Source organism: Papio anubis, chromosome 6, assembly GCF_008728515.1.
Source record: "Papio anubis isolate 15944 chromosome 6, Panubis1.0, whole genome shotgun sequence".
Classification (NCBI taxonomy): Eukaryota; Metazoa; Chordata; class Mammalia; order Primates; family Cercopithecidae; genus Papio; species Papio anubis.
The window spans coordinates 26210851-26237565 of NC_044981.1; the positions used below are offsets into that span (position 1 = coordinate 26210851).

Below are 26715 nucleotides of genomic sequence, written 5' to 3' on the forward strand. Positions count from 1 at the left end.
ACCCCACCTCTACTAAAAATACAAAAATTAGCTGGGCATGGTGGCATGCTCTTGTAATCCCAGCTACATGGGAGGCTGAGGCACAAGAATCACTTGAACCCAGGAAGCAGAGTTTGCAGTAAGCCAATATTATAGCACTGCACTCCAGCCTGGACAAGAGTTAGATTCCATCTCAATAAATAAATAAATAAATAAATAAATAAATAAATAAATAAATAAAATAAAATGCTTCTTAGAAGGAGAGGCATAGTGTGGGCCACTCAGAGCTAAATGGTGAAAACTTGAACAAGTTACCTATTTCATAATTGATCTGCATCTTCAATGGTGTATAATGCCTCACCCAGTTATTCAATTTAAAATGAAAAACAAGAGTCAAGCACTACTATGTCAACAATACTGCACAGGGCATACTGCTGCAGAAAACAAGCATTTGGGGAGTAGCCACAAAGGCATAATAAAGAAATGGAAAGTTAAGGACAGTTGAATTATGTTCTGGTTTGACACAACTCCCTAGATGTATTTCTGCAAGTTTTTTTACGTAAATATTTGTATGCCATACTATAATACCAATCTGTACTTTTAGTTATTTGTAAACTACTAGGAAGATTTAAAAGTGGACAAGTATGCAGTTAATATGAAACAGATTATAATGACCTTCTAAGAAATCAATGGGGGGGCGGCCTGGTGCCGTGGCTCACGCATGCAGTCGCAGCACTTTGGGAGGCGGAGGCTGGCGGATCACAGGGTCAGGAGTTCAAGATCAGCCTGGCCAATATAGTGAAACCCCATCTCTAGTCTCTACTAAAAATACAAAACTTAGCTGGCATGCACCTGTAGTCCCAGGTCCCAGCTACTCTGGAAGCTGAGGCAGAAGAATTGCTTGAACATGGGAGATGGAGGTTGCAGTGAGCCGAGATCACGCCACTGCACTCCAGCCTTGGCAACAGAGTGAGATTCTGTCTCAAAAAAAAAAAGAAAAGAAAGAAAGAAATCAATGTAAGAATTCAAAACAGAGAGAGATCTCATCGATTTTGAGAGACGGGGAATGAAAAATATAAACATTTCAAAATACATCATTAGATTAGTTTGAAGTTTAAAATGGTGCAGAAGAGAGAAAAAAGAAGAAAAAAACTGAAAAAAAGATACTCTGAAAGGTAATATAATTAGACCAAGATCACATAGCTCCTAAGGGGCAAAACAAGACTCAAATACATGTCATCATGTTTGCAAATTCCATACTTCTACTAAACCAGAGTTCCAGAGTGTTGATTTAAGGCCATATAAAAGAGTTTGATTGCCATACTAAAGTTATTCTTAAATCTAAAGCTATATGAATCCAGCTTTTTCTCTCTCTTTTTTTTTCTTTGAGACGGAGTTTCACTCTTGTTGCCCAGACTGGAGTGCAATGGCGTGTTCTCCGCTCACTGCAACCTCCATCTCCTGGGTACAAGCGATTCTCCTGCCTCAGCCTCCTGAGTAGCTGGGATTACAGGCACGCGCCACCATGCCTAGCTAATTTTTGTATTTTTAGTAGAGACGAGGTTTCTCTGTGTTGGTCAGGCTGGCCTCGAACTCCCGACCTCAGGTGATCCACCCACCTCAGCCTCCCAAAGTGCTGGGATTACAGACGTGAGCCACCACGCCCAGACGAATCCAGCTTTTTCTTCATGGCTTGTAAGAATAGAGAAAAACAGTTTTTAAGTGAAGAAAACATAAAGCTACAAGGAGATGGGGCACATAAATTTGAAGCTCATATGAGGAAGATTTCACCCAGAGCAATGAAGAGGATGAATGACAGCAGAAAGGGATGAGAGAAAGGAACCACCCATCAGAAGGCTGTAACAATAGCCAGTCCAAAGAAGAGATAGAAGAGCAAGAATTACAACCATGAAAAGGCAAATAAACAAGGGAAGATGAATTTAGGGAGAATTCACCAAACTTAGTAACAGATTGGATTTGGCAACAAAGGAAAGGGAATAATTGAAGTGTCGGTTAACAAAGCAATAGTGTTGTTGTGAATAGAATATATAGGAATGTCACTTGAAAGGTTGCTTCCTAGATGTGGTTGGATATGTTGAGGGTGTGTTATAGGTAAACAATGAAGCCAATATCCAGCAATCTTAGTTAGACAGAAGCTACTTAGATGAGGATGGTCATACTGAGAGTCTGGTACAGAAGATGAACAAGCGGATATCCAGCAATCATCCAGAAATGCAAATTTGATACTTAGGCAAGAGGACAGGCCTGAAGGGAGAGACTTTAGTTACCTGCAAGAAACTAACTCCCAAACCCATGAAGGCAAATAGGACAGTACCTTAGAGAAGTCCCGCAGTTGGAAGGCTACAAGTCAGTTCTTCCTTTGTTGGTGCTCCAGGAAATCAAATATAATGGGTCAAAGCCATTTTAAGAATAGAAATACATGGGCTCCATAAAAAGTGAATACACACTCAAAGTAAATGTGATTCATATTTAGCTCGTTTCTCATCTCAACCATTTGATTTTAATTTTTATTAACATTAATTTGTTCATGTCCTAGTTGCATTTGCTACATTAAGTCATTTGTATTTTGATGCGATCAAAAAGTGTGAAACCCTCACCTTTTGGGTTTTGCTCTGTCCCCAGCATTTACTTCCTTCATAGTCTTAGTAAAACATATAAATGTATATGCTCCCCAGATCAACATATGTTCAAGACATTGAGGAGTGAAGAAAATCAGTTAAATCACTTTCTGCCATCACTCCATTTTCCTCTCATATCGAACATAAGCTGTACTTCATTCACTATAAGCCTATATCGTTGTTTAAACAAGAAATGTAGTACTGAATATGAAACATGGTTGTTCTTTAAATTTCTCTCTCTAGGAAATTTTGTGTGTGTGTGGTGCTTGTGTGTATAATACTTGATCCTGTTACTTGAATATTTTGCAAAAGTTTATCTTCCCCATGTCCCCAAGCATGACAGACCCCTGAACCCAAAGACTCATGAACATTTTAGTAATTAATTTCCCCCAGTAAAAATTTAAAAAAAAATTTTTTTTGACTCATAAACGAGTCAAACTCTCTGTCTTTTATGCCCTTTCCTGGATCTCTCCTGAGTTCAGCTATGCAAACAGTCCCAACATCAGGAGAATCACTGATCATTGTATTTCCCATTTTCCCAAGGAAATGTTGAACATTTATTTGAACCCTCCCAAATTAACTAAATATCCAAATAGTAACAAGAAGCTATCATAAAACATTTTCAGCCCTAACTAATTTTATCAGAAAGAGCTGTTGTTCTAAGTATCCGTACTGCTGTTCTTCTGGAGAAATTCAAAAAGAACCTGTTATTTCTCTTCTCATATAAAACAGATTTCCTGGTTAAATCTCAATGAAAATCAAGTAGTTGTTCACTGTATGATAGGCCAAAAACGTGTAGGCTATTATGAGACAGCAAGCAATTTAAGACACGAATGGAAGAGTTTATATTTTAAATGAAAATCAAGTTGTCCCTCTGAACTGTGAATCTCTGAAAGCTGGAGCGTTTGATAAAGGCCGAGGCTGCCTTAATAAAAACTAGAGAAAGAAAATGTAAAGATCATAAAGGCTTAGCCGTTCTGGTTCATTGTAGAATAGAATTGGTGTGATTCCTCCTCAGGAAATTTAAACTATTTTGCTTTTCTGAATTTCAACAAACAACTCAGAAACAGGGTTGAGACTAGGTTGCTGCCAAGCTGAAAGAGTGAGCTGGGAACCAATCAGCGCGCAGCGTGTCTATGTGTGACATAACACGTAATCATAGATACACTCGCAGCCTGATTTTTTTTTTTTTTTTTAACTATTAGATATCCAAACCTACAATCAAGTCCGAAACTTTACATGCCGTGACTCCTGGTGTATCTCCCAAGTCAAAGACTTAAGTAAAGAAAAAGGTTTGCGAGTCCGAAGGTGCAGTGAAGCGCAAGACATCCAGGCTCCTTCGGTACCTGAGTTCACTAATGACCTAGCAGCCTGTCTGCTGCCGCGCTCAAGGTGTTGGCGGCTATGTTAAGTAGAGTGGCCGCATTAAGCCGGAGCTTGCCGGTCGCGGTGTAATCTCAGCATTTTGGGAGGCCAATACGGGAGAATCTCTTAAGCTAAGGAGTTGTTTTTGGTGGTTTTGTTTGTGTTTGGGGATTTTTTTTTTTTTTTTTTTTTTGACGGAGCCTAGCTCTGCTGCCCAAGCTGGAGTACAGTGGGGCCATCTCGGTTCACTGCAACTTCCGCCTCCCGGGTTCAAGTCCTTCTCCCGCCTCAGCCTTCCATGTAGCTGAGACTGCAGGCGTGTGCCACCACACCTGGCTAATTTTTGTATTCTCAGTAGAGATGAAGTTTCAATGTGTTGGGCACGCTGGTCTCGAACTCTTGACATCACGTTATCCGCCCGCCTTGGCATCCCAAAGTGCTGTGATTACAAGACTGAGCCACCTCGCCTGGCCAAGCTGAGGAGTTTTGAGATCAGCCTGGGTAACATAGTGAGACCTCGTTGTAAAAATAAATACAAATTTTAAAAAATCATTTGAATAAGGTTAGGCCTTGAAAACAAACGAGGGCATCTTCGTGCTAAGAAGAGCAGCGCCTCGGATTCGTCCCCGCTAAACAAGGCGGTCTTAGGAAAATCAAGACCGAGGCCAGGAAAGCCGCTGCAGTCATGCCCAAGACAGCTGTCCCGGCAGCCGAAAGGCCCAAGAAAGCTTGGGGCGCCCTTATTCCGAAGAAAAGTACCAAGCAGACCCCAAAGAAGGCTTTTGCGGATGGAGGCTGCTGGAGGAAAAGGTTGGTTGGTCAAAGGTGGCCAAGAAAGTTCCCAAGCCGGAGGTACCCAAGCCCCAGAAAGCGGCCCCCCAAAAACAGAAATTAAAAACTAGAGTACCTTAAAGGCTGTTTTAATAACTGCCCAATTATTAAATTTTTTACACCAATTCCGTGAAGGAAGGGGAGAGGGATAGAGGTAAGAATGCTTACTTACCTTGACTGAACAGAGATTCCAGTTTACGGACAGCAGCAGTACACAGCAACTTTTATAGAAAAGGTGATTGGCTCTGAAAAGAGCCTTTGGGTTTCGGTTAGCACACATTCACAACAAAATTTACGCCCTCTCCCCACGAATGCGGCGAGCAAGCTGGATGTCCTTGGGCATGATAGTCACTCGCTTGGCGTGAATGGCGCATAGGTTGGTGTCCTCAAAGAGCCCCACCAGGTAGGCCTCGCAGGCCTCCTGCAGCGCCATCACCGCCGAGCTCTGGAAGCGCAGATCGGTCTTGAAATCCTGCGCGATCTCACGGACCAGACGCTGGAATGGCAGTTTGCGAATCAGTAACTCGGTCGACTTCTGGTAGCGGCGGATCTCCCGCAGAGCCACGGTGCCGGGCCGGTAGCGGTGGGGCTTCTTCACGCCGCCGGTGGCCGGAGCGCTCTTTCTAGCAGCCTTGGTGGCCAACTGCTTGCGTGGCGCCTTCCCACCCGTGGACTTGCGAGCTGTCTGCTTGGTACGAGCCATTGCCAACTTCTGAACCCCGCTAAATGACGAAAAACCGAAAGCCTAGGCTTTTCTACCCGTATATATAAAGGCAGCCCTGTTCTGATTGGACCAGGCAGCCTTTTCCCTGCAGCTCCATTGGTGGAGACCTCCACTCCCTAACAGAACATCTCCTGCATGTAGACCAAATATTAAAACTTTCCTCCGTCCGTCTCCTTCAACTGCTGGTGTTTTCAACCCTTTCCCCTCTGTGCCATTTTTCTGTCTTTTTTAAAAAACGTACTTTGATTTTCCTCTGCAAAATTTTATCTAGCTACTAGGATAACGTGTCTTACTTAATTTTTAAAAAAACGTTGGCGCCTGAAACTGGCTTTGATCAACGTTTTGAAAAAACGCGCGCTAGTTGTGATTGGTCAAGTGATTTCTTTTTACCCTCAAGTTTAGAAAGGCTAATTTTATATCTTGATTTGTCTATTTAAATTTGGAGATATTTTCAATAATTTGTTCCAAGTACACCATGACTATTAATTTGAAACCTGATGCCAAGCAACATGAACACATATTTAACTACAATAGGACATCCTCACATGAAAGCACTCTCATCTTTTACAAGTTCAACTGGTATTTGTGTAATCTGCTGTAAAGAAAAGAAATAGCCAAATTTATAAATGGCACAAAAAGACCAGTGTGCCCTTGTAGTCATGCTGAACACTGTGCAAAGAAAAGCTCCACCTAAGGGCCATCTGGCTCCAGGGGATGTAGGTTTATATTCCTATTTATAATTAATGAGAGTTAGCTCAGTAGAGTGGAAAGTGGCTTGCAAAAAGCAAAAACAGACCTCAAAAATCCTTACAAATTGCAGGTAATTTCGTATCATTAAGATGCATACAAAAGATAATAAAAGGTTGTTTCTGGTTCTGTTGCTTTAAGTCACTACATTCGTATGTAAATGTAAACACTGACGAACATTAACCTCTCTCCTGTATTTCTCACGCCTTTTAACAGCTTTGCAATCGTAAGAGGCTGCTGCATTGATCGATTTAAATTACCTGTGACATATACTGTCTCTGCATTTTAATTAGTTTCCTTTTTTTTTTTTTTTTTTTTTTTTGAGACAGAGTATCTCTCTGTCGCCCAAACTGGAGTGCAGTGACCCGATCTCGGCTCACTGCAACCTCAGCCTCAGGAGTTCAAGCTTTTCTCCTGCTTCAACCTCCTTAGTAGCTAACATTACAGGCGCGCGCCACCACGCCCGGCTAATTTTTGTATTTTTAGTAGAGACGGGGTTTCACCATGTTGGTCAGGCTGGTCTGGAACTCCTGACTTTGTGATCCGCCAGCCTCGGCCTTACAAAGTCCTGGGATTACACGCGTGAGCCACCGCGCCCTGCCGATTTGCTTAACTATTTTTATGGCGACTTTAAAATGGAAGGTTAGTTTCACGTTGCACAGTCTAAGGACACCAACTTATAGGTAGAAGAATTACTAAAAACTGCAAAATAGCTGACATGGAAAAAAATATGAGCCCTTTTAATGAATATATGGGTGGCTCTGAAAAGAGCCTTTGGTTAAGATTGCCTCCGTAAAAAGTCAATATACAAATTCTCGTTTTACTTGCCCTTGGCCTTGTGGTGGCTCTCAGTCTTCTTGGGGAGCAATACAGCCTGGATGTTGGGCAGGACACCGCCCTGAGCAATTGTGACTTTACCCAGCAGCTTGTTTAGCTCCTCGTCGTTGCGGATGGCCAGCTGCAGGTGTCGGGGGATAATGCGGGTCTTCTTGTTGTCGCGGGCCGCATTGCCCGCCAGCTCCAAGATCTCGGCAGTCAGGTACTCCAGCACCGCCGCCAGATACACCGGCGCGCCGGCCCCAACTCGCTCGGAGTAGTTGCCCTTGCGGAGCAAGCGGTGCACTCGGCCCACAGGGAACTGGAGCCCGGCCCGAGAAGATCGGGTCTTAGCCTTGGCTCGAGCCTTTCCGCCTTGCTTGCCACGTCCGGACATTTTGATATCTTAAAATAGATGTTGAGCAACGCAGTGAAAAATTTAAAACTGAATTTTGTTAGCAAGTGAGAAACTATTATACTTGGAGGCCGAATTGTAAATAACGCTATTTGATTGGCTAGGACAACCTACCAATTACAAAGAATCGCGAGAATCGCCTAATTTGCATACGACGGGGCACACAGAGACAATTTATCCAATCAATATGTAAGTTTTCAAACGCCAGTTTAGGACACCAGCTCTAGAGATATTACGAGCTGCAGAGTGAGGATACTTGTCATTTTTCTTTAGGTTGTGGACGAGGTGTTTCTTTAACATGCCTGAACCTGCTAAGTCTGCTCCTGCCCCAAAGAAGGGCTCCAAAAAGGCGGTGACCAAGGCGCAGAAGAAGGATGGCAAGAAGCGCAAGCGTAGTCGCAAGGAGAGTTATTCCGTTTACGTGTACAAGGTGCTAAAGCAGGTCCACCCTGACACTGGCATCTCATCGAAAGCCATGGGTATCATGAACTCCTTCGTCAACGATATCTTCGAGCGCATTGCGGGGGAGGCTTCCCGCCTGGCACATTACAACAAGCGCTCCACCATCACCTCCAGGGAGATCCAGACGGCCGTGCGCCTGCTGCTGCCCGGGGAACTGGCCAAGCATGCCGTGTCCGAGGGCACCAAGGCTGTCACCAAGTACACCAGCTCTAAGTAATTCTAACGTCTTCATACCCAATCCCAAAGGCTCTTTTAAGAGCCACCCACTTTTTCAGCTATAGAGTTGTAATTACCTGCATATTTTCTGTGTTTACCAACAGATTTGGTTTTATCTTGATTTGAGGGGTTTGCTGCTGTGTAGGTCTAGAGCACAGTTCTTTTGACTGCTTTAAGGCAAAATGCTGTACTTAATCTTAAATTAGTGGTAGCATATTTGTTTTACCCAAAGTGCTGGTTACAAGGCTAGCCCATTGTGCTGATGTGCACATTTTTCTTATGTTGTCCTGTGATGTGTCCCTTGTCAAACTGGTTTCATAAGCAAAGAACTTTTGAAATTAAGTAATATTTCTTTTGCTACTGACAGTGTGGGGAAAAAGAATGTCTTCCTTAATTCCGGTTTAGTCATAACAGCATTGGCAAGTTTGCCTGGTTAAAATAATATAATCAAATTCTTCAAAATATAAGGAAAGCAAGACAAGCCATGTGCATGAAAACTGAAAAATGTGAACACCGGTGCCTGGATGCAGCACTAATAATCAAAATTGTTCTTTGTTTAAAGAAAAGTTTGGCTACTGGCAAAATAACATTTGGGAGTAATAACTGGAAGTCCAGGAGAGAAACACCCTTAACCCTAAAATATTTTGTTGTCACTTCCTCAAAGTTATTTTTTACTTTTTTTCCTTCAAGGTTGACTTCATATATGTTCATTTTATTCTAATAGGCAAAAATTGTGATTTTTAAATGAAAAAATAATTTATGTCAGTCTACTTACAAATACCACAATTTTTCTATTCTATATACTCACATATAAAGATACTGAAGTTGTAGTGTATTGCTTGTAATTACAAACCTTACTTAAGATAATAAATTGTTATGAATGGCATCCATTGTAGAATACTTAGAATTTTTACAAAATATTTTAGTATTTTAAAAATATTTAAAATATTTTATACAAAATATTCTTAGAATTTCAACCCAGTTAAGAAAAAAGGAATAGTATTCTATATTACTTTCTTTTCTTTTTTTTTTTGTTACGAAGTTTCACTATTATCGCTCAGACTAGAGTTCAATGGCACGATCTTGGCTCACTGCACCCTCCGCCTCCTGGGTTCAAGTGATTCTCCTGTTTCAGCCTCCCAAGTAGCTAGGACAAGAGGCAGCTGCCACCACACCCGGCTAATTTTTATATTTTTAGTACACACGGCCTTTCTCCGTACTAGCCAAGCTGGTTTCGAACTCCTGACCTCAGGTGATCCACCCTCCTCAGACACCCAAAATGCTGGGATTATAGGTGTGAGCCACTGCACCCGTCCCACAATTTTTTTTCAACTTCCCACTCCCTGTCTGGCACATAAATGGACACAGAACACAGCACTTACAAAGCATATATAAACATTCAAATAAACAAACCCCAACTGAAAATATGAAAACAACAAGAAAAACCTACAAAAATGAAAGCTAAAAATACTAAATAGCTTCATGTGCAAATTTACATTGGTATAGCAGTCGATTTTTGCTTTCTGTAGTTCCATAAGTAAATATCTAAACTAAGGTGTACATCAGCTTGAGGGGAATACAACAACTTTCTGAAATTATATGCAAAAATGTGGCCATATGTGTTTCTCCTTCCCAGAACAAATTATATAGCTTTCTATCAGATTCTAAAAATATTGTGATCCACTGTGCTAAGCAGAATAAGGCTACCCCAGTGATGACCACATCCTAATCCCTGGAGTCTGCAAATTCCTGCAGTCTTTGTTACATTACGTGACAAAGGGCAACTAAGGTTTATGTGGAATTAAGGCTACTAAATTGGCTGACCTTAAGGAGATTATCCTGCATGTTATGAGTTAACCCAATACAATTACAAAGATTCTTAAAAGTGGAAGAGGGAATTGGAATAGAGAACTAGAGATATGGCAGCATGAGAACGATTTGGCCATAAATTTCCAGCTTTGAAAGTGAAAGAAAAGGACCATGATCCAAGGAGAGAGTGGCATCTACAGGGTAAAAAGGCAAGGGAAAAGATACAGGCTCTTTATTTCTTTAGTTAATATCAAGTCAACACCTTGACTCTTTTGCTCAGTAAGATCTGACTGAGCCCCAATTTTAAAAACTATATAATTACAAATTTGTATTTTTTAATCATAAAATGTGATAATTTTTCAAACCAGCAATAGGAAACCAGTGCAACTATACAAGTTTAAGAATTGAGTAATGTACCAGCCCTGGCCCGAGACCCCACAATCGCCGAGATGTTGATGCCTAAGAAGAACCAGATTGCCATTTATGAACTCCTTTTTAAGCAGGGAGTCATGGTGACCAAGAAGGATGTCCATATGCTTAAGCACCTAGAAATGGCAGACAAGAATGTGCCCAACCTTTGTGTCATGAAGGCCATGCAGTCTCTCGAGTCCCAAGGCTACTTGAAGGAACAGTTTGCCTGGAGACATTTCTACTGGTACCTTACCAATGAGAGCATCCAGTATCTCCATAATTACCTTCATCTGCCCCCAGAGATTGTGCCTGCCACTGAAGGCCGCAGTCATCCAGAGTCCAGAGCCCGGCAGCCCTCGGTCTAAAGGTCTGGATGGAGGGTGAGCAACCTGCAAGACTCACAATAGGAGAACCCGACAGCGATACCTACAGACGGAGTGCTGTGTCCCCTGGTGCTGACAAGAAAGCCAAGGCTGGGGCTGGATCAGCAACCGAATTCCAGTTTAGAGGCAGATTTGGTCATGGACGTGGTCAGCCACCTCAGCAAAACTGGAGAGGATTATTTTGCATTGAATAAACTTACAGCCAAAAAAACTCAAAAAAAAAAAAAAAAAACCTCAATTCAGTAACATATTAACTAATGTTCTATTAAATTACAATTTTATACATTTAAATACAAATATGTAAATACTATTACAATTATTATAGAAGTATGTAAATTCTTCCTAAATATCACAGGCTCACAGAATTTTGATATTGGTGGGATTTTAACAGCAGCAATTTACAGTTCCTTTTTGTTTAGTCTCTACATATTTGATTTCTTTTCACAGTAGAAATCCTAACATTTGTATGGAAAGGAGGAAAATTTGATTATTTTTAGGTTTTATGGCCAGCTTTGGGGCTAGCTTTGGTTTATATGTTCCATCTTGGGGAGGAAGGAGTCTAGTTCCTATAGCTAGCTTCCCGGGAGAATGGGAGGGAGAGAGAGGAATGTAGGAGGAGAAAAACTTACTGCTGAGGCCGTCATTTTGGGAGTTTTCTGACTCCCAACACCACCTTTTATTTTAAAAGTCTGTAGGAAGTCGCCTATTTAATACCTTGGCCCACTACACGTTGCCAGTTCTCTTGTGATAAAGGCTGCTACCAGAATCAAAGAGAAAAGAAAACTAACAATAGAGAACTAAACATTAACACACCAGTGGGTTTTTAGGTTTAGATGTGCGAGTTAGCTAGTTGTTTAAATGAGAATTATAAATTTTAATAAACAGGGAAGAAAGAAAAGCCAAAATTGTAATACGGGCCTCCACAATGAGGACTAGAATTAATGGGATCACTAATTTTCTTTCTTTTTTTTTTTTTTTTCTTTTCTTTGAGACGGAGTTTCACTCTTGTTGCCCAGGCTGGAGTGCAATGCTGTGATCTCGGCTCACCACAACCTCTGCCTCCTGGGTTCAAACAATTCTCCTACCTCAGCCTCCTAAGTAGTTGGGATTACAGGCATGCGCCACCACGCCCGGCTAATTTTGTGTTCTTAGTGGAGACGGGGTTTCTCCATGTTAAAGACTGGTATTGAACTCCCAACCTCAGGTGATCCGCCCTCCTCAGCCTCCCAAAGTGCTCGGATTACAGTCGTGAGCCACAGCGCCCGACGGATCACTAATTATCCATATTTTTGTCTTCGGGAAGAAAACCCTTTTGGTCAGATTTCCCTTAGCTTGGTGCTGGAGAGGGTGAGATCTTGCAGTTTTCAAACACTTCCTAAGGGGGTTCGGTCCCCAAGAGAGCAAGCAGCAGAAATGTCAGAGGCACCATGCCTGTGGGAACAAAGCTGAACTCCTCCAGGAAGGAGATTGCTACAGTTCGTCTTGTGAGCCGAAGCTCCTGTTCAATCGTTCTAGAGCATCCAAGCAATAAATGATATTAACCTAAAAATGTTAATATATTTAATCTCATTTAGTTGTTAAAATAGGCCTAAATTTCCTCTTTGGGGACGTAAGACTTGCAGAGACGCCTCCATGGAGAGCGCACTCTTCCGGCGGGAACTGGTGTCCTTGGTGACGTCATCCGGGTCTGAGCTGTGAGGGGTGGGGCCAGCAGGCAGTACCAAAGTTCCCGGATGTGCGTTTTCAGTCTTCAATTAGGTCCGAATTCCCAGCATATAAGGGTACTACCGTCGCTCGTCTTCCAGATTTCTCCAGTTTGTCTTTCAGACTGGTTCGCAATGTCTGGTCGTGGCAAAGGCGGAAAAGGCTTGGGTAAAGGGGGCGCCAAGCGTCACCGCAAAGTCTTGCGAGATAACATCCAGGGTATTACCAAACCTGCCATCCGGCGTCTTGCTCGTCGCGGCGGTGTCAAGCGCATTTCTGGACTCATCTATGAGGAGACCCGCGGGGTGCTGAAGGTGTTTCTAGAGAACGTGATCCGTGACGCTGTTACTTACACGGAGCACGCCAAGCGCAAGACCGTAACAGCGATGGATGTGGTCTACGCTCTCAAACGACAGGGACGCACTCTTTACGGCTTCGGCGGCTAAGGCTCTTGCTTGAACGACTCAACATCTCAACTATCCCAAATTAAAGGCCCTTTTCAGGGCCGCCCACACTTTTCCTTAAAAGAGCTAATGACTTTTGTTAACCGCTTAGTCACTTCATAAGTCATTGTTCCTATCCACAGGTACGTATGTCTTTCGCGGTTTTTTTTTTGTTGTTCCAAATTATATTTGGTTTCAGCATACGATTTTTAAAGCTACGATCCCTTTGCATTTAGAATTGCTATATTAGGCATAGCATTTTCAGGAGGTATAGTAGGGGCTTAGGTTGCACCGAAAAGGTTAGGGTGGTGGTGTCTCATCTGTTTCTCTTACCGCTTTTTTTTTTTTTTTTTTTTTTTAAACTGCATGGTTTTTCACGTAAGTAGAAAAACTGCCAGAGTGCGTAACCGCTCAAAATGGCGGACAGCGAGGAACAAAGCCAGTGCCTGGCAACGGGCGGATACGCGAATTAGCATAACGAATCTTCTGGGCGGTAATGTGGGCCTTAAATCCTGGCGGCTTGTTTTCTGTTAACGACCGAGTTTCTGGTGTGTAGAGGCCCCTGGGGTAGATCAGCTCACGCGAGGAGAGGTTGCAAGTATGCATTTCGGAATATTAATGAAGCCAGCCCAGTTGTCCCTTAGAAGTTCTAATATCTGCTGTTTTTTGAATAAAGAAATTTGACCCTTTAATCCTACCCTAAAGCTTGAAATTTAACATTTAACTCACATGAGACAAATCTTAAAGTTTAGGAACTCATGTACCTGCCTCAAGCGAGGAACTGAAACTCACCGGATCACTGCATCCACACCGTGAGACTCCATGTTTCTTAACCATCATGATTGCTACCTTAGCACTCCCTGATTTCCTGTTTTCTCGCTCTTCTCGCTACATAAACCTCCCCCCCCCAATTTTGGTCCGGGAGACGGATTTGTGATTTCATCTCCCTTTCTCCTAAGCAGCAGCACGGGATTAAAGCCTTCCCTCCTAGGTCATTGAAATTCTCTGGCGAGCAGCAGGACCTGGACTGAACCCCTGGAATCTCGGTAACAAAAACATTTTTTTAAAAGTAGGTAGAATGTTTGACAGTTTTTATAGTATACATACTATGCTATAATAGGACATTATACCCCAAATTGTTGAGTATATAGTAAACCCCACATAATCGAGTTGCATGGCTAGCAGAAAAAATGAAGGATTAATCATCTTAGTGTTAATTGCCTTATGATTTCTTTCCTGTAAGCAGAAACTAACTGCTGGAAAGCATTGTAGAAACTAGTTAGAAAATGTTCCAACGGATTCTGATTGACCAGCCAGAAATCCCTTTCCCCTGTTTTGCAGTCCTGCCACAACTCCAATTAGAGGACCAGTCTTACATATATTCGTTATTGATAAGTGGACATAGACCTTAAGCCAGTTTCAGCCAGCTTGTAGAGATTGAACAAATTGTCTTTGTGCCCTACAGTTCATCTTTTAGCATAAAGCTAAATCCCACCTCATTGTAATGCTAAAATCCTCCCCATGGTTCACATGAAATGTATGTTACATGTTTTGCCAAAGTGTAAGTGCCTGACTTCCCTCATGAATAATATTCAAAGAATTTTTCCAAACCTACTTAATCTGTGATGTAGGATTGACTGTAAGGCATGTATATATTCCAGCTCCCCTTCACTGACACAGAGTGCTCACTACATCCTGGGATTCTTCTCCCTCTGAAAATAAAGCCTTCGTTACTTCCTACTTGGATCTCATTGTCTATTGTTCAAAAAAGACATGTACTCATTCCACATTGAAAACATCCCAGTTATGCCCCAGATGTATTGGAGATCTGGTTTGTTTAAAGAAGGATGCCGCCATAACTTCGGTTGTGTCTCCAGTTTTCTTATCTAAAACAGGCTCCTCTCCCCTACTTCCCCATTTTTGGACGTTGATTTTTTGAAGACCAGACTTACGGAATGGTTTTTTTTTTTTTTTTGGATTGGCTTGATTCTTAATCATTTTAGCTTCTGTATTCTCCATGTCCTGTAAAGTACAAGTGACTTCCATACACTTAATTGAAAGGTGAATATACCTGTCAGGAACAGTTTACACATTTAATGTACATAGTAGTACACTACATCAGAAGCACTTGATGTCTGGTTTTATGCAAATTCAAAGTGATAGAAAAATCGCAGGTTTGGGCTGGGCACAGTGGCTCATGCCTCTAATCCCAGCACGTTGTAAGGGCAAGGTGGGCGGATCACCTGAGGTCAGGAGTTCAAAACCAGCCTGGCCGTCATGGTGAAAACCCAACTCTACTAAAAATAAAAAAATTAACCGGGCATGGTGGCAGGCACCTGTAATCCCAGTTAATCAGAAGGCTGAGTTAGGAGAATGGCTGGAGCCTGGGAGGCGGAGGTTGTAGTGAGCCAAGGTGGTACCACTGCACTCTGGTCTAGGCAACAGAGAAAGACTGCCAAAAAAAAAAAAAATTGGTGGTTTAGGGTGATAGTTCCACTGAAAATGAGATTTTTCTTCTAGCCAACAAGTAATCCGTAGGCTGATACTTTGAAATCAGGAAAATAGTTATTTTGAATGTCATTTTTTAAAAGTGTGACCTTGTGCATATATATGAAAAGCATCATGTTATTGGTACTAAGGCACTGGTTTGAGGAGAAAAAGTTTTATGAGGATGTTAGTGTAACAACAGCGACAAAAAGGAGCACATAGCATGTGCCAAGCATTGTTCTACGCTCTGGGAGTTAAAGCAGTGAATGAGAAAGAACAAAACAATGTCTGTGTACATAGAATTTATATTTATTGGGTGGTGGTACACACACAAAACAAAACATACTGTGTCAGATGGTGCTGACTGCTATGAAGATCACTGAAGCAGGAAAAGGCATAGCATGTGGTGGGAAGAGGTGATATTTTAAATGATACTGTCTTGGGAAATTTTACTCATAAAATGATAAAGAAAAAAAACATTGAGAAAGTGAGGACGCTCCTGGCTGAATAAAAAACCTCTTCCTTCTTTAATCCGGTGTCTGAGGAGTTTTGTCTGCGGCTCGTCCTGCTACAGGAGAATATTCCAAATGGAATACCAAGCAAGAAAGCCTGGAGGTAAAAAGCAAGTATTATGGCTGGAAAAAGGGGCAGAAGTGAGGCAGACATTGGAAGGCAGGACAAGGGACCCCGCCACACTTCTTTACATGCTACGCTGACTACAGCAGCACCCAGCTCTATAACCTTGCAGCCACTGAAGCTTCTGCTCATAAAATCAAGCAATCGGACATCAAAGAAATAGAACACTCTAACCACAAACATCCTGGCCATCAGCATAGGGACTTCCAAAAGACCTTCCCCAAATGAACATGCACTGTAGGGTCTTAGATTATCCTAACCTAAATTTTGCATCATGTTAATGATAAAAATTATACCCCTGCATGAAGATTTAAGATGCCAGTGAGGCCTGAGACACAGGAAAAAACATGACAAGGGACTGCAAAGGTGTTTCCAAAACAGACCACGCCAAACATGCCATGATGTCACCTGGACAAAGCCCAGAAAAGAATAACAAAGTACACTAGCTTGCTTTCAAGGAGCCAGCTGCAAGTATACCTCTGGCTGCCGTCTCCCTTTCTGCTCAAGCCCAAAGCCCTAATAAACTGCCTTGCTCAAGTCCATCTTATATTCTTTGTCGATTTCTATTTTGTGAGGGTCAAGAACCCACTGCTGGTATTGGAGAGGGTACAAATTAAAAACCAATAAGATCTGCAAGACAAATGGAGACGAGTCTCTATATGGCCTTGTAGACCAGTATGACTACTGTTTTATTCTGAGTGAGATGGGAGCCACTGCAAGGTTTTGAGCAGAGAACTGACATACTCTGATTTATAGACACACACACACATATATATGTGTGTGTGTGTGTGTGTGTATATATATATATATATAATTTTTTTTTTTTTGGAGACAGAGTCTCATTCTGTCACCCAGGCTGGAGTGTAGTGGCGCAATCTCAGCTCACTGCAACCTCAGCCTCCCAGGTTCAAGTGATTCTCCTGCCTCAGCCTCCCGAGTAGCTGGGACTACAAGCGTGTAGCCACCACATCTGGCTAATATTTTGTATTTTTAGTAGAGATGAGGTTTCACCATGTTAGCCAGGATGGTCTTCATCTCCTGACCTCGTGATTCGCCCGCCTCAGCCTCCCAAAGGGCTGGGACTACAGGCATGAGCCACCACACTGGACCTGATTTATATATATATATATATATATATATTTCTTTTTTTTTTTTTTTTTTTGGAGACAGAGTCTCGCTCTGTCGCCCAGGCTGGAGTGCAGTGGCGCAATCTCGGCTCACTGCAAGCTCTGCCTCCCGGGTTCACGCCATTCTCCTGCCTCAGCCTCCTGAGTAGCTGGGACTACAGGCGCCCGCCACCGCGCCCGGCTAATTTTTGTATTTTTAGTAGAAACGGGGTTTCACCGTGGTCTCGATCTCCTGACCTTGTGATCCGCCCGCCTCGGCCTCCCAAAGTGCTGGGATTACAGGTGTGAGCCACCGCGCCCGGCCTGATTTATATTTTTAAATGAGCTATCTGGATGCCTGATGAAGAATAAAGTGTGATGGGACCAGGGTAGGAGCAAGGAGACCAGTTCAGAGGGTACTACAGTAATGCAGTTGAGATGACAGTGGCTTGGACCAGTGTGTTAGTAGTACAGGCTATGTAAAGTGCTTGGATTCTATATATATTTTGAATTAAGGTTGATAGTTTGTTCTGAGCTACTGAATGTGTACAGTATGAAAAACAGACAAAAATGTATGATGATTCCAATGATTTTAGCCAAAGCAACTGGAATTGGAGGTATCGATTGCTAAAATGTGGAAAAATAAGAAAGGAACAAGTTTTGGAGAGGATTCAAATTCTTATTTTTGTATATCCAGAGAGAATTTAAGATGCCTGTTACATATCTAAGAGAAAGATATGAAAGATATGAAATAGGCAGTTGGCTATAAAAACCTGCAGGGTAGAAAAGAAACATGGGGCCCAGTGCAGTGGCTCACACCTGTAATCCCAGCACTTTGAGAGGCCGAGGCAGGTGGATCACCTGAAGTCAGGAGTTCAAGACCAGCCTGACCAACATGGAGAAACCCCATCTCTACTAGAACTATGAGATTAGCCAGGGTGGTGGCGCATGCCTATAATCCCAGCTACTTGGGAGGCTGAGGCAGGAGAATCGCCTGAACCTGGGAGGCGGAGGTTGTGGTGAGCCGAGATTGTGCCGTTGCATTCCAGCCTGGGCAAAAAGAGTGAAACTCCGTCTCAAAAAAAAAAAAAAAGAAAAGAAACATGGAAACATAATTCACAGTCAAAGCATAATTGCCATAAGAGTAAAAAAGCCACAAGATGGGACTAAATCTCTTAAGAAAGAAGGTAGATAATAAAGAGAAAAAGCTTTGGGTCAAAGAAGTAAAGAATGTTTGTTTAGTATTAATGACGTGAATTTCTAAGTTACAGTTTTACAATTTCTCCAGTAATTTTCCTTTTCTCCTATAATGTTCAGAACAAACAATAAATATTATTCCTATTTTACAAATGTGGAAAAATGCCCTTACTCATAAGAGTATGAAATAATATTGGAATCCTCACTCAAATAATCTATTAAAGTTAGAGCCATGGGGAATAACTTTGGAGATCCAGTGATAGATATTCACAGTTTTTACAAAATACACCCACTATCGTCACATATTTGGGCACATTTCAATCCCCTGATTGAATTCAATGTGTTCTCAGGCATCCTGAAGCCTATTTGTGGAAACTGGCTTCAGAGCTCTGTATCTGATGCTGCCTTTTCTCTTCCCTTAGCTCTGCCACTTCTGATCGCTCTGAGAAGATGGACCTGGAGAATGAAAATCTCCATCTGATTCTTTTGAACTGATGTTTCCTTGTTGCTGTGGAGATACTATACATATATTTATGTCATGAACACTAAATGACCAGCCCACAGCGTTGTACTCCATACTCAGAGACCCTGTTACTTACTTGACATCTCTACTTGAAAGTCCAATTAATATGAACTTCCAATTTCAACAGAATTTCATTCTCTCTGACAAAACAGCTAATCTCATCATCTTGAAACTGGTGAATGGCATTTATACTCTTAGTTGGAATCATTTTTGTCTTTTTCTTTCACATCCTACATAACAATCCATCAGTAAGTTCTATGAGCTCTTCCTTGAAAACACAAACAGAATCCAACCATTTCTCATTCCCAATGCTACACCTCTGGTCAAGCCACTGCCATCTTCTACCTTTATTACTACAACACTGTCATCACCTGGTTCTCCCAGAGGAATTCCAATAAAGGGCAATTCAGATCAGATGACTCCTCTGCTGAAACCCCCACAATGGTTCTCATGTCACTTAATGAAAAACTCAAGGTCCTTTCAGTGGGTTACAGGCCACACTGTCTGATCCTTATTAACTCTTTGGCCTCAAATCCCACTACTCTTCCACTCCTTCCTAGCCAACTCCACCAGTTCCTGGAACTTGCTAGAGGTACTCCTCACAGGAACGACATACCGATGGTTCCCCTTGAGTGGTCCAGTCAGCTTCTAGATTTCTGTAGGTGGTGTTCCCTCACTTCCTTCGGGTTTGTATTCAAATATCATAGTCTTCTTGAGGCTATCCATAACAACATTGTTTAGCATTACAACCCCTCCCCACCACCTCCCTCTATATTTTTTTCCTGCCCTTGAGGAGCTTCCAGTCTATTTGGTCAGTCAAAACATGCCTTTATGGAAAGCAGAGCAAGAATTAAATACTATGTAGAATGTCAGAAAAGAGGCCAGGCACAATGGCTCACACCTGTAAGCCCACCAATTTGTGAGGCTGAGGCAGGTAGATCACATGAGGTCAGGAGTTCGAGACCAGCCTGACCAACCTGGTGAAACCCTGTCTCTACTAAAAATACAAAATTAGGCATGGTGGCAAACGCCTGTAATCCCAGCTACTTGGGAGACTGAGGCAGGAGAATCACTTGAACTCAGGAGGCAGAGGCTGAAGTGAGCAGAGATCGTGCCATTGCACTCCAGTCTGGGCAATGAGAACAGGACTCCATCTCTAAAGAAAAAATAAAAGAAAATAGAAGTTCAGACAATAGTATAAATCATGTCAGTATTGGAAGTGATGGTTGATGCTTGGACAAGTGGGTTTGTGCCAGGTTTGGAGGCATGTTAGGCCAATGACAGGAATGTGGACTTTCTTCTGAACAACAGGGAACCACACAAAATCCCTTTCCTAACCCAGCAACTGTTCTGATTATGTAAAACAATTCTCATATCTTTTACAAAACTACTTCTTGCATTTAGTATATTGAATTCAAATTATGTGTTTAATTTATCTGAACAAGTGCCTGAATGAATGGATATGAATGAAATAAATGTAAATCTAAACAAATTTACAAATGATGAAATGAAATACTTCAGCGTACATGTGAAGTATTTCCTTTCCCTGGCAGAAAAGGAGTATATTTCAAGAAGAATCCCTTAAAAAACAAGTATCATAGGCCAGGCGCAGCGGCGCACACCTGTAATCCCATCACTTTGGGAGGCCAAGGCAGGTAGATCACCTGAGGTCAGGAGTTCGAGACCAGCCTGGCCAACGTGGTGAAACCCCATCTCTACTAAAATACAAAAATTAGCATGGTGGCACACATGTGGCCTGTAGTCCCAGCTAGTCAGGAGGCTGAGGCAGGAGAATTACTCAAACCCGGGAAGTGGAGGTTGCAGAGAGCCAAGATCACACCACTGCACTCCAGCCTGGGCGACAGAAAGAGACTCCATCTGAAAAAAAAAAGGAAAAAAGGGGGAAAAAAATCAAGTTTTATATAGTAGCAGAGATTTTTGTTAAGCACCCACTCTTTTTTCAGCATCTACAGTCTTTTGGAGTATAAGGAGAGTTTTCCTTTTTTATAACCAAATTTTTGCTATAAGCAATATTTCATAGTTTACAGAAGTTCTTTTTATAGAAGTTGAAGTGATTTTCCACAAACATGTTTGTAGATTATTTTTTCTTTACTTGCTTTTAAGTTTGTACTTCTAGATACATTTAAAAATGTAACAAATCAATATACAAGTTATAAAGAATAATATGATGGCCATGCTTGAACCCAATTATCAATCAAATATATTGGTTATGTCTATTATATTTGTTATATTACCAAGAACTGCTTTGACCTCATCTCTCATCTTCCTGCTACGGCCCCCAGAGGTAACCATGACCTGACCGTAAATTATGTCACTTTCTGGCCTTAATCCTTCTTGTTCCCCTGTTCCTTACAGTCATTTCACACTTTTAAAATTTTTTCCTTTTATGCGAGGATATTCTATTGTCTTGATTTTCAATTTCCTTAGTAAGTATATCTTAAATTTACTCTATTCATTTTTGTATTGCATAGGATAATAGCTGGTACATAGTTGGTGCTCAGTGATTACCTGTGGAATAAATTAATTTTTCTTAACATAGGGCAGGGAGACTTGGAGAGGAAAGGGCCTAGGGAGAGTTTCCTATTTCTTAACCACACCATGGAGAGTTTTGGATAGAGACAAATAGAGAAAGTTACCTTCAGAGGAGCTATTGCACCAAAAAAAATGTAACAGCACTCTTAACATTTTGGCATTGACCCTTATAGTCACTCTTTTTTCCTAAAACTATATAGTGTGTGTGTGTGCGTGTGAATGTGTGTGTGTGTGATGTCACATAAATAAGAATACGCTATTTGGCAACTTGGATTTACCCTATACAATGCAATGAGCATATTTTATGTCGTTTATCTTTTTTAAAAGCATTATTTTTAACAGCTGCATAATATTCCATTAGGGATAAAACCTAGTTTTAGGCAAAGTCTAACTCTTCAACATTAATATTTCCAGTTTTTAGCCACAGTAAACAAAAATATGGACAATATTAACATAAAATTAGAAGTTAGAATCAGTAAGACGTATATTTTTAAGTATTTGCATAAAAGAAAAGGGAATACTCTGGAATGGGGACTAGATTTCAAAGTTGGATGAGTAAGTGAAGCTAGGTAGTGTATCATAAGGTCTGTTTTAGTTGCGCTGAGTTTGATATGCCTGTGAAATACTTATTTCGTGTACTATTTAGAAGCTTAATCACCATAATTTTTGATATCGACTGAATTGCCTGTCCCCAGCCCACAATTCAAACGTTGAAGTCCAATACCGAGTACTTGAAAATGTGACTTTATTTGGAGATAAGGTCTTTAAAGGTGTAAAATGAGGTTTTAGGGGTGGGTACTAATCTAATCTGACTACTGTCCTTATAAGATTATATTAAAAAACAAACCACACACACAGAGGAAAGACCAGAGAGGGGAAACCCCAAGGAGAGTGGCCCAAGAAAAAATCAATCGTGCTCACTGGGTTGATCTTGAACTTGCAGCCTTCAGAATTGTGACAAAATTAATTTTTTTAAGCCACACAGTCTTGGTAGTTTGTTTTGGAAGCCCTAGCAAACACACTTCTCAAATATTTTCATTCTAGGATTACTTTTCTCCACACCTTTTCTATGTTATGCCAGCTTTTGTACTCCACAAAGACAAACACACAGAACACAGATGCACATCCACCCCTAGTGTGTGTTGTAGGGGAGGAAAGAGTGTTTCCTTTTACCCATCTTATGTTCATTGGCTGGGGCCCTGAAACAAAATACAGATTAACAAGAGAAAAACATACACATTTATTTTTTAAATTTATTTATTTGTTTATTTTTTGAGACGGAGTCTTGCTCTGTCGCCCAGGCTGGAGTGCAGTGGTGCGATCTTGGCTCACAGCAAGCTCCACCTCCCAGGTTCACGCCATTCTCCAGCATCAGCCTCCGGAGTAGCTGGGACTACAGGCGCCTGCCACCATTCCCCGCTAATTTTTTTTGTATTTTCAGTAGAGACGGGGTTTCACTGAGTTAGCCAGGATGATCTCAATCCCCTGACCTCGTGATCCGTCCGCCTCGGCCTCCCAAAGTGCTGGGATTACAGGCGTGAGCCAGGGCGCCTGGCCAAGAGAAAAACATATACATTTAATATAAAGTTTTACATGACATAAGGAAATAAAGACCTGAAGAAGAGGTTAAACCTGAGTGTTTTTGCACTAGGTTTGATGAAGAGTAGAGAGTCATGCAGAAATATAACGAGACAAAAATAATATGAGCCAAGGATAATAAACAAGGAGAAATCGAGCAATGTCTATTTGTTCCGATTCCTCTCATACTCTGCAAGACTCACAGGAAGGTCTTAAGACCTGCTTCAGAGGAAGGTCATAAGAACATTCCTGTCTATGTTGTTCTACTAATTTCTTAGAATGTTCACTGTGTCAAGGCACCATACTTTGGAGTGCTATGTTGTCGTTTTCAGAAACCTGAGGTTGCTCATGGAGTACTATGGAGTAGCGACCTTTTTTTTTTTTTTTTTTGGTCCCATTTTAGAAATTTGATTAATGAGTATAAACTAATGGTTTCTGTGTTTGAGATGGAGTCTCCCTCTGTTGCCCAGGCTGCAGTGAAATGGCGCGATCTTCTCACTGCAACCTCCGCTTCCCGGGTTCAAGCGATTCTCCTGCCTCAGTCTCCGTAGTAGCTGGGGTTACAAGCATGCGCCACCACACCCGGCTAATTTTGTATTTTTAGTAGACACGGGGTTTCACCATGTGGGTCAGGCTGTTTTTGAACCCCTGACCTCAAGTGATCCACCAGGCTCGCCTCCCGGGTTCAAAGGTATATGTATGTATATTTATATATATATATTTTATATATAGTATATATATTTATATGTATATATTTTTATATATGTATATATTTATATACACAGAGTCTAGCTCTGTCGCCCAGGATGGAGTGCAGTGGCGCGATCTCGGCTCACTGCAACCTCCGCCTCGCGGGTTCAAGGGATTTTCCAGCCTCAGCCTCCGGAGTAGCTGTAAGTACAGGCAAGTGCCACCACGCCCGACTAATTTTGTTTGTATTTTTTTGGTAGAGACGGGGTTTCAATGTTAGCCAGGATGGTCTCGATCTCCTGACCTCGTGATTCGCCCACCTCGGCCTCCCAAAGTGCTGGGATTACGGGCGTGAGCCACCGCACCCGGCCCAAAACGAGATTTTTAGCTCAACTTTACATTGCCAATGCCCATGGTAGTCCCTCCACAACAAACTCCACAACAGAATGCTCAGAAGAGTCAAACTTGTCAGGTGATCTTCAGGGACCCAAAGACTACTGTTCCTACCCCTACTAGTGTCGCCCAGGCTGGAATTGCAGTGGCGTGATCACATCTTCCTGCAGCCTGTAGCTCCAGTTTAAGCTATCCTACGTCCTCAGCCTACCGAGTAAGTGATAGTACAGACGCAACGAGTCCAACCGGTTAGTTTCATTTTTTGCAGAGATGAGTTCTCAGTATATTACCCAGGTAAACCTGTTAACTCCTGAGCTGAATCGAGCCTCATGCATCGGCCTCCCAAACTGCTAGGATTACAGGATCTTGCCAACACAGAATACGTGTATCTCGTGCTTTTTTTTTTTTTTTTTTTTTTTTTTGAGACGAAGCCTCGCCCTTATCGCCCAGGCTGGAATGCAAAGGCGCCATCTCGTTTCACTGCAACCTCCGCCTTCCGGGTTCAAGATTCTCCTGCCTCAGCCTCTCAAGTAGCTGGGATTACAGACAACTGCCCCACGCCCGGCAAATTGTTTGCATTTTTAGTAGAGACGGGATTTAACCATGTTAGGTAAGCTAGTCTAGATCCGCACACGCCTCGGGCTCCCAAAGTGCTGGAACTACAAAATTGGAAAAATTATTCCCTAGAAAACGGTGATATTCAGCATTAAAGCTCTTTATGTGAGACTTGAGTGGCTCTGAAAAGAGCCTTTGAGTTCTAAAGTGACTAAGCACACATTTACTTGGAGCTTGTATACTTGGTGACAGCCTTAGTACCTTCGGACACTGCGTGCTTGGCCAGCTCTCCGGGAAGCAGCAGTCGCACGGCCGTCTGGATCTCCCTGGAGGTGATGGTGGAGCGCTTGTTGTAGTGCGCCAGGCGGGAAGCCTCGCCTGCGATGCGCTCGAAGATGTCGTTTACAAAGGAATTCATGATGCCCATGGCTTTCGATGAGATGCCGGTATCGGGGTGAACCTGTTTCAGCACCTTGTACACGTATACGGAGTAGCTCTCCTTACGGCTGCGCTTGCGCTTCTTGCCATCCTTCTTTTGCGCCTTGGTCACAGCCTTCTTGGAGCCCTTCTTCGGAGCAGGAGCTGACTTAGCTGGCTCAGGCATATTGTCAGAAAATAAGAACAACAGTAAGGATGAAAGCACTTAAATAACAGCTCGTGTCTAGAGTCTCTCCTTTTATACGTCTTTTATGCAAATAAAGAATTCAAATTATTCAGCACTGATTGGGCAATGTGTTAGTGACGCATACATGTAAAATAGCTTTCACCTTATTTCCTTTCTAATTGGTTGTTTCGTCAAAGAATAATTTTAACCAATCAAACTGCGCCTTTTACAATTCTACCGACGACTATAACTAGCTTCTTATTCCTCCATCGAGCACATTCTTTTTCTTTATCCTGTTGGTTGTTATCTCTTCTGCTGCTAGGAAGCCACTATGTCTGGACGTGGAAAGCAAGGCGGCAAAGCTCGGGCAAAGGCTAAAACGCGTTCTTCCAGGGCCGGGCTTCAGTTTCCAGTCGGCCGTGTCCACCGCCTCCTCCGCAAGGGCAACTATTCTGAACGAGTCGGGGCGGGCGCTCCAGTGTACCTGGCGGCGGTGCTGGAATATCTGACCGCTGAGATCTTGGAGCTAGCTGGCAACGCGGCTCGCGACAACAAGAAGACCCGCATCATCCCGCGCCACCTGCAGCTAGCCATCCGCAACGACGAGGAGCTAAATAAGCTTCTAGGTCGCGTGACCATTGCGCAGGGCGGTGTCCTGCCCAACATCCAGGCCGTGCTGCTGCCTAAGAAGACGGAGAGCCACCATAAGGCCAAGGGCAAGTGAAATGATTACTAGTCGAGTCCATCAGTGACCCCGAGTCCCAGAAACCAAAGGCTCTTTTCAGAGCCACCCACTTTTTCTGTAAAGTGCTGGAATACACATACAATGCCTGAAACCCTGTTCTAGTTTTACGAATGCTTCTAACGTTACTGGTCAGTTCATTATTGAAATCCTTGCTCACATTTCGTGCACTAATTTGTCTTACTGGTGTGTCTGCAGTAAAAATGCGTTTATAAAGGTACACAAGAATAGGAACTGATGTTGTAACACCTCAAGGTGTATCACTACGTTATTTTGTGTATAAGTCCATGGTGTGTATACGTTTTATTATTTCACATAGGCTGTTTATTCATGTGCACTTGTCAGAAAAGGCTGAAAGATTGATACAGTAATAAGAGAACAAAGAAGGATAGCTACCCATTAGCATTTCAGGGCGGGCTTTTTAAGTTTTAAAAATGACTACATTCCGACTGGGCTCAGTGGCTCATGCCTGTAATCCCAGCACTTTGCGAGGCCAAGGCGGGCGGATCACAAGGTCAGGAGTTCGAGATCAGCCTGGCCAACATAATGAAAGCCCGTCTCCACTAAAAATACAAAAAGTAGCCGGGCGTGGTGTCGGTCATCTGTAGTCCCAGCAACTTGGGAGGCTGAGGCAGGAGAAGCGCTTGATTCTGGGAGGCAGAGGCTGCAGTGAGCCAAGATCGCACCATTGCACTCCAGCCTGGGCA

The 26715-nt window shown here is 42.4% G+C and overlaps 6 protein-coding genes and 1 pseudogene across 6 annotated transcripts in view; 4 read left to right on the top strand and 3 right to left on the bottom strand.

Moving 5' to 3' along the window:
* Positions 1 to 4887: 4887 nt before the first annotated feature.
* Positions 4888 to 6507, bottom strand: LOC116275258 (histone H3.1). The gene has a single exon (XM_031666988.1). It carries the CDS (start codon positions 5515 to 5517, stop codon positions 5107 to 5109), a length of 411 nt encoding a protein of 136 aa, XP_031522848.1. The 5' UTR covers positions 5518 to 6507; the 3' UTR covers positions 4888 to 5106.
* Positions 6508 to 6858: 351 nt separating this feature from the next.
* On the bottom strand, positions 6859 to 7552 carry LOC101021227 (histone H2A type 1-D). The gene has a single exon (XM_009204583.4). It carries the CDS (start codon positions 7496 to 7498, stop codon positions 7106 to 7108), a length of 393 nt encoding a protein of 130 aa, XP_009202847.3. The 5' UTR covers positions 7499 to 7552; the 3' UTR covers positions 6859 to 7105.
* Positions 7553 to 7703: 151 nt separating this feature from the next.
* Positions 7704 to 8608, top strand: LOC101021583 (histone H2B type 1). The gene has a single exon (XM_003897178.5). The coding sequence runs from the start codon at positions 7815 to 7817 to the stop codon at positions 8193 to 8195; it is 381 nt and encodes a 126-aa protein (XP_003897227.1). The 5' UTR covers positions 7704 to 7814; the 3' UTR covers positions 8196 to 8608.
* A 312-nt stretch (positions 8609 to 8920) lies between these two features.
* LOC110742966 lies at positions 8921 to 11762 on the top strand (annotated as a pseudogene).
* An 815-nt stretch (positions 11763 to 12577) lies between these two features.
* Positions 12578 to 26715, top strand: part of LOC103883547 — a 37405-nt gene continuing 23267 nt past the window's right edge. Inside the window, exons 1-3 of the mRNA XM_009204582.4 lie at positions 12578 to 12945; positions 24915 to 24994; positions 25589 to 25982. Of these exons, the coding sequence (XP_009202846.2) occupies positions 12636 to 12945; positions 24915 to 24994; positions 25589 to 25982 (784 nt within the window). The 5' untranslated portion in view covers positions 12578 to 12635. The remainder of the gene's footprint in view (positions 12946 to 24914; positions 24995 to 25588; positions 25983 to 26715) is intronic.
* Positions 24813 to 25307, bottom strand: LOC101022294 (histone H2B type 1). Its single transcript, XM_003897180.5, has one exon. The coding sequence runs from the start codon at positions 25264 to 25266 to the stop codon at positions 24886 to 24888; it is 381 nt and encodes a 126-aa protein (XP_003897229.1). The 5' UTR covers positions 25267 to 25307; the 3' UTR covers positions 24813 to 24885.
* LOC101022644 (histone H2A type 1-H) lies at positions 25549 to 26102 on the top strand. The gene is given in 2 exon segments (XM_003897181.4): positions 25549 to 25963; positions 25965 to 26102. Coding segments are annotated over 2 exon segments (420 nt in total). The 5' UTR covers positions 25549 to 25597; the 3' UTR covers positions 26019 to 26102.

Bases quoted from the DNA above. Each gene is read 5' to 3' on its own strand.
- LOC116275258 (XM_031666988.1), bottom strand. From the start codon at position 5,517: ATGGCTCGTACCAAGCAGACAGCTCGCAAGTCCACGGGTGGGAAGGCG.
- LOC101021227 (XM_009204583.4), bottom strand. From the start codon at position 7,498: ATGTCCGGACGTGGCAAGCAAGGCGGAAAGGCTCGAGCCAAGGCTAAG.
- LOC101021583 (XM_003897178.5), top strand. From the start codon at position 7,815: ATGCCTGAACCTGCTAAGTCTGCTCCTGCCCCAAAGAAGGGCTCCAAA.
- LOC101022294 (XM_003897180.5), bottom strand. From the start codon at position 25,266: ATGCCTGAGCCAGCTAAGTCAGCTCCTGCTCCGAAGAAGGGCTCCAAG.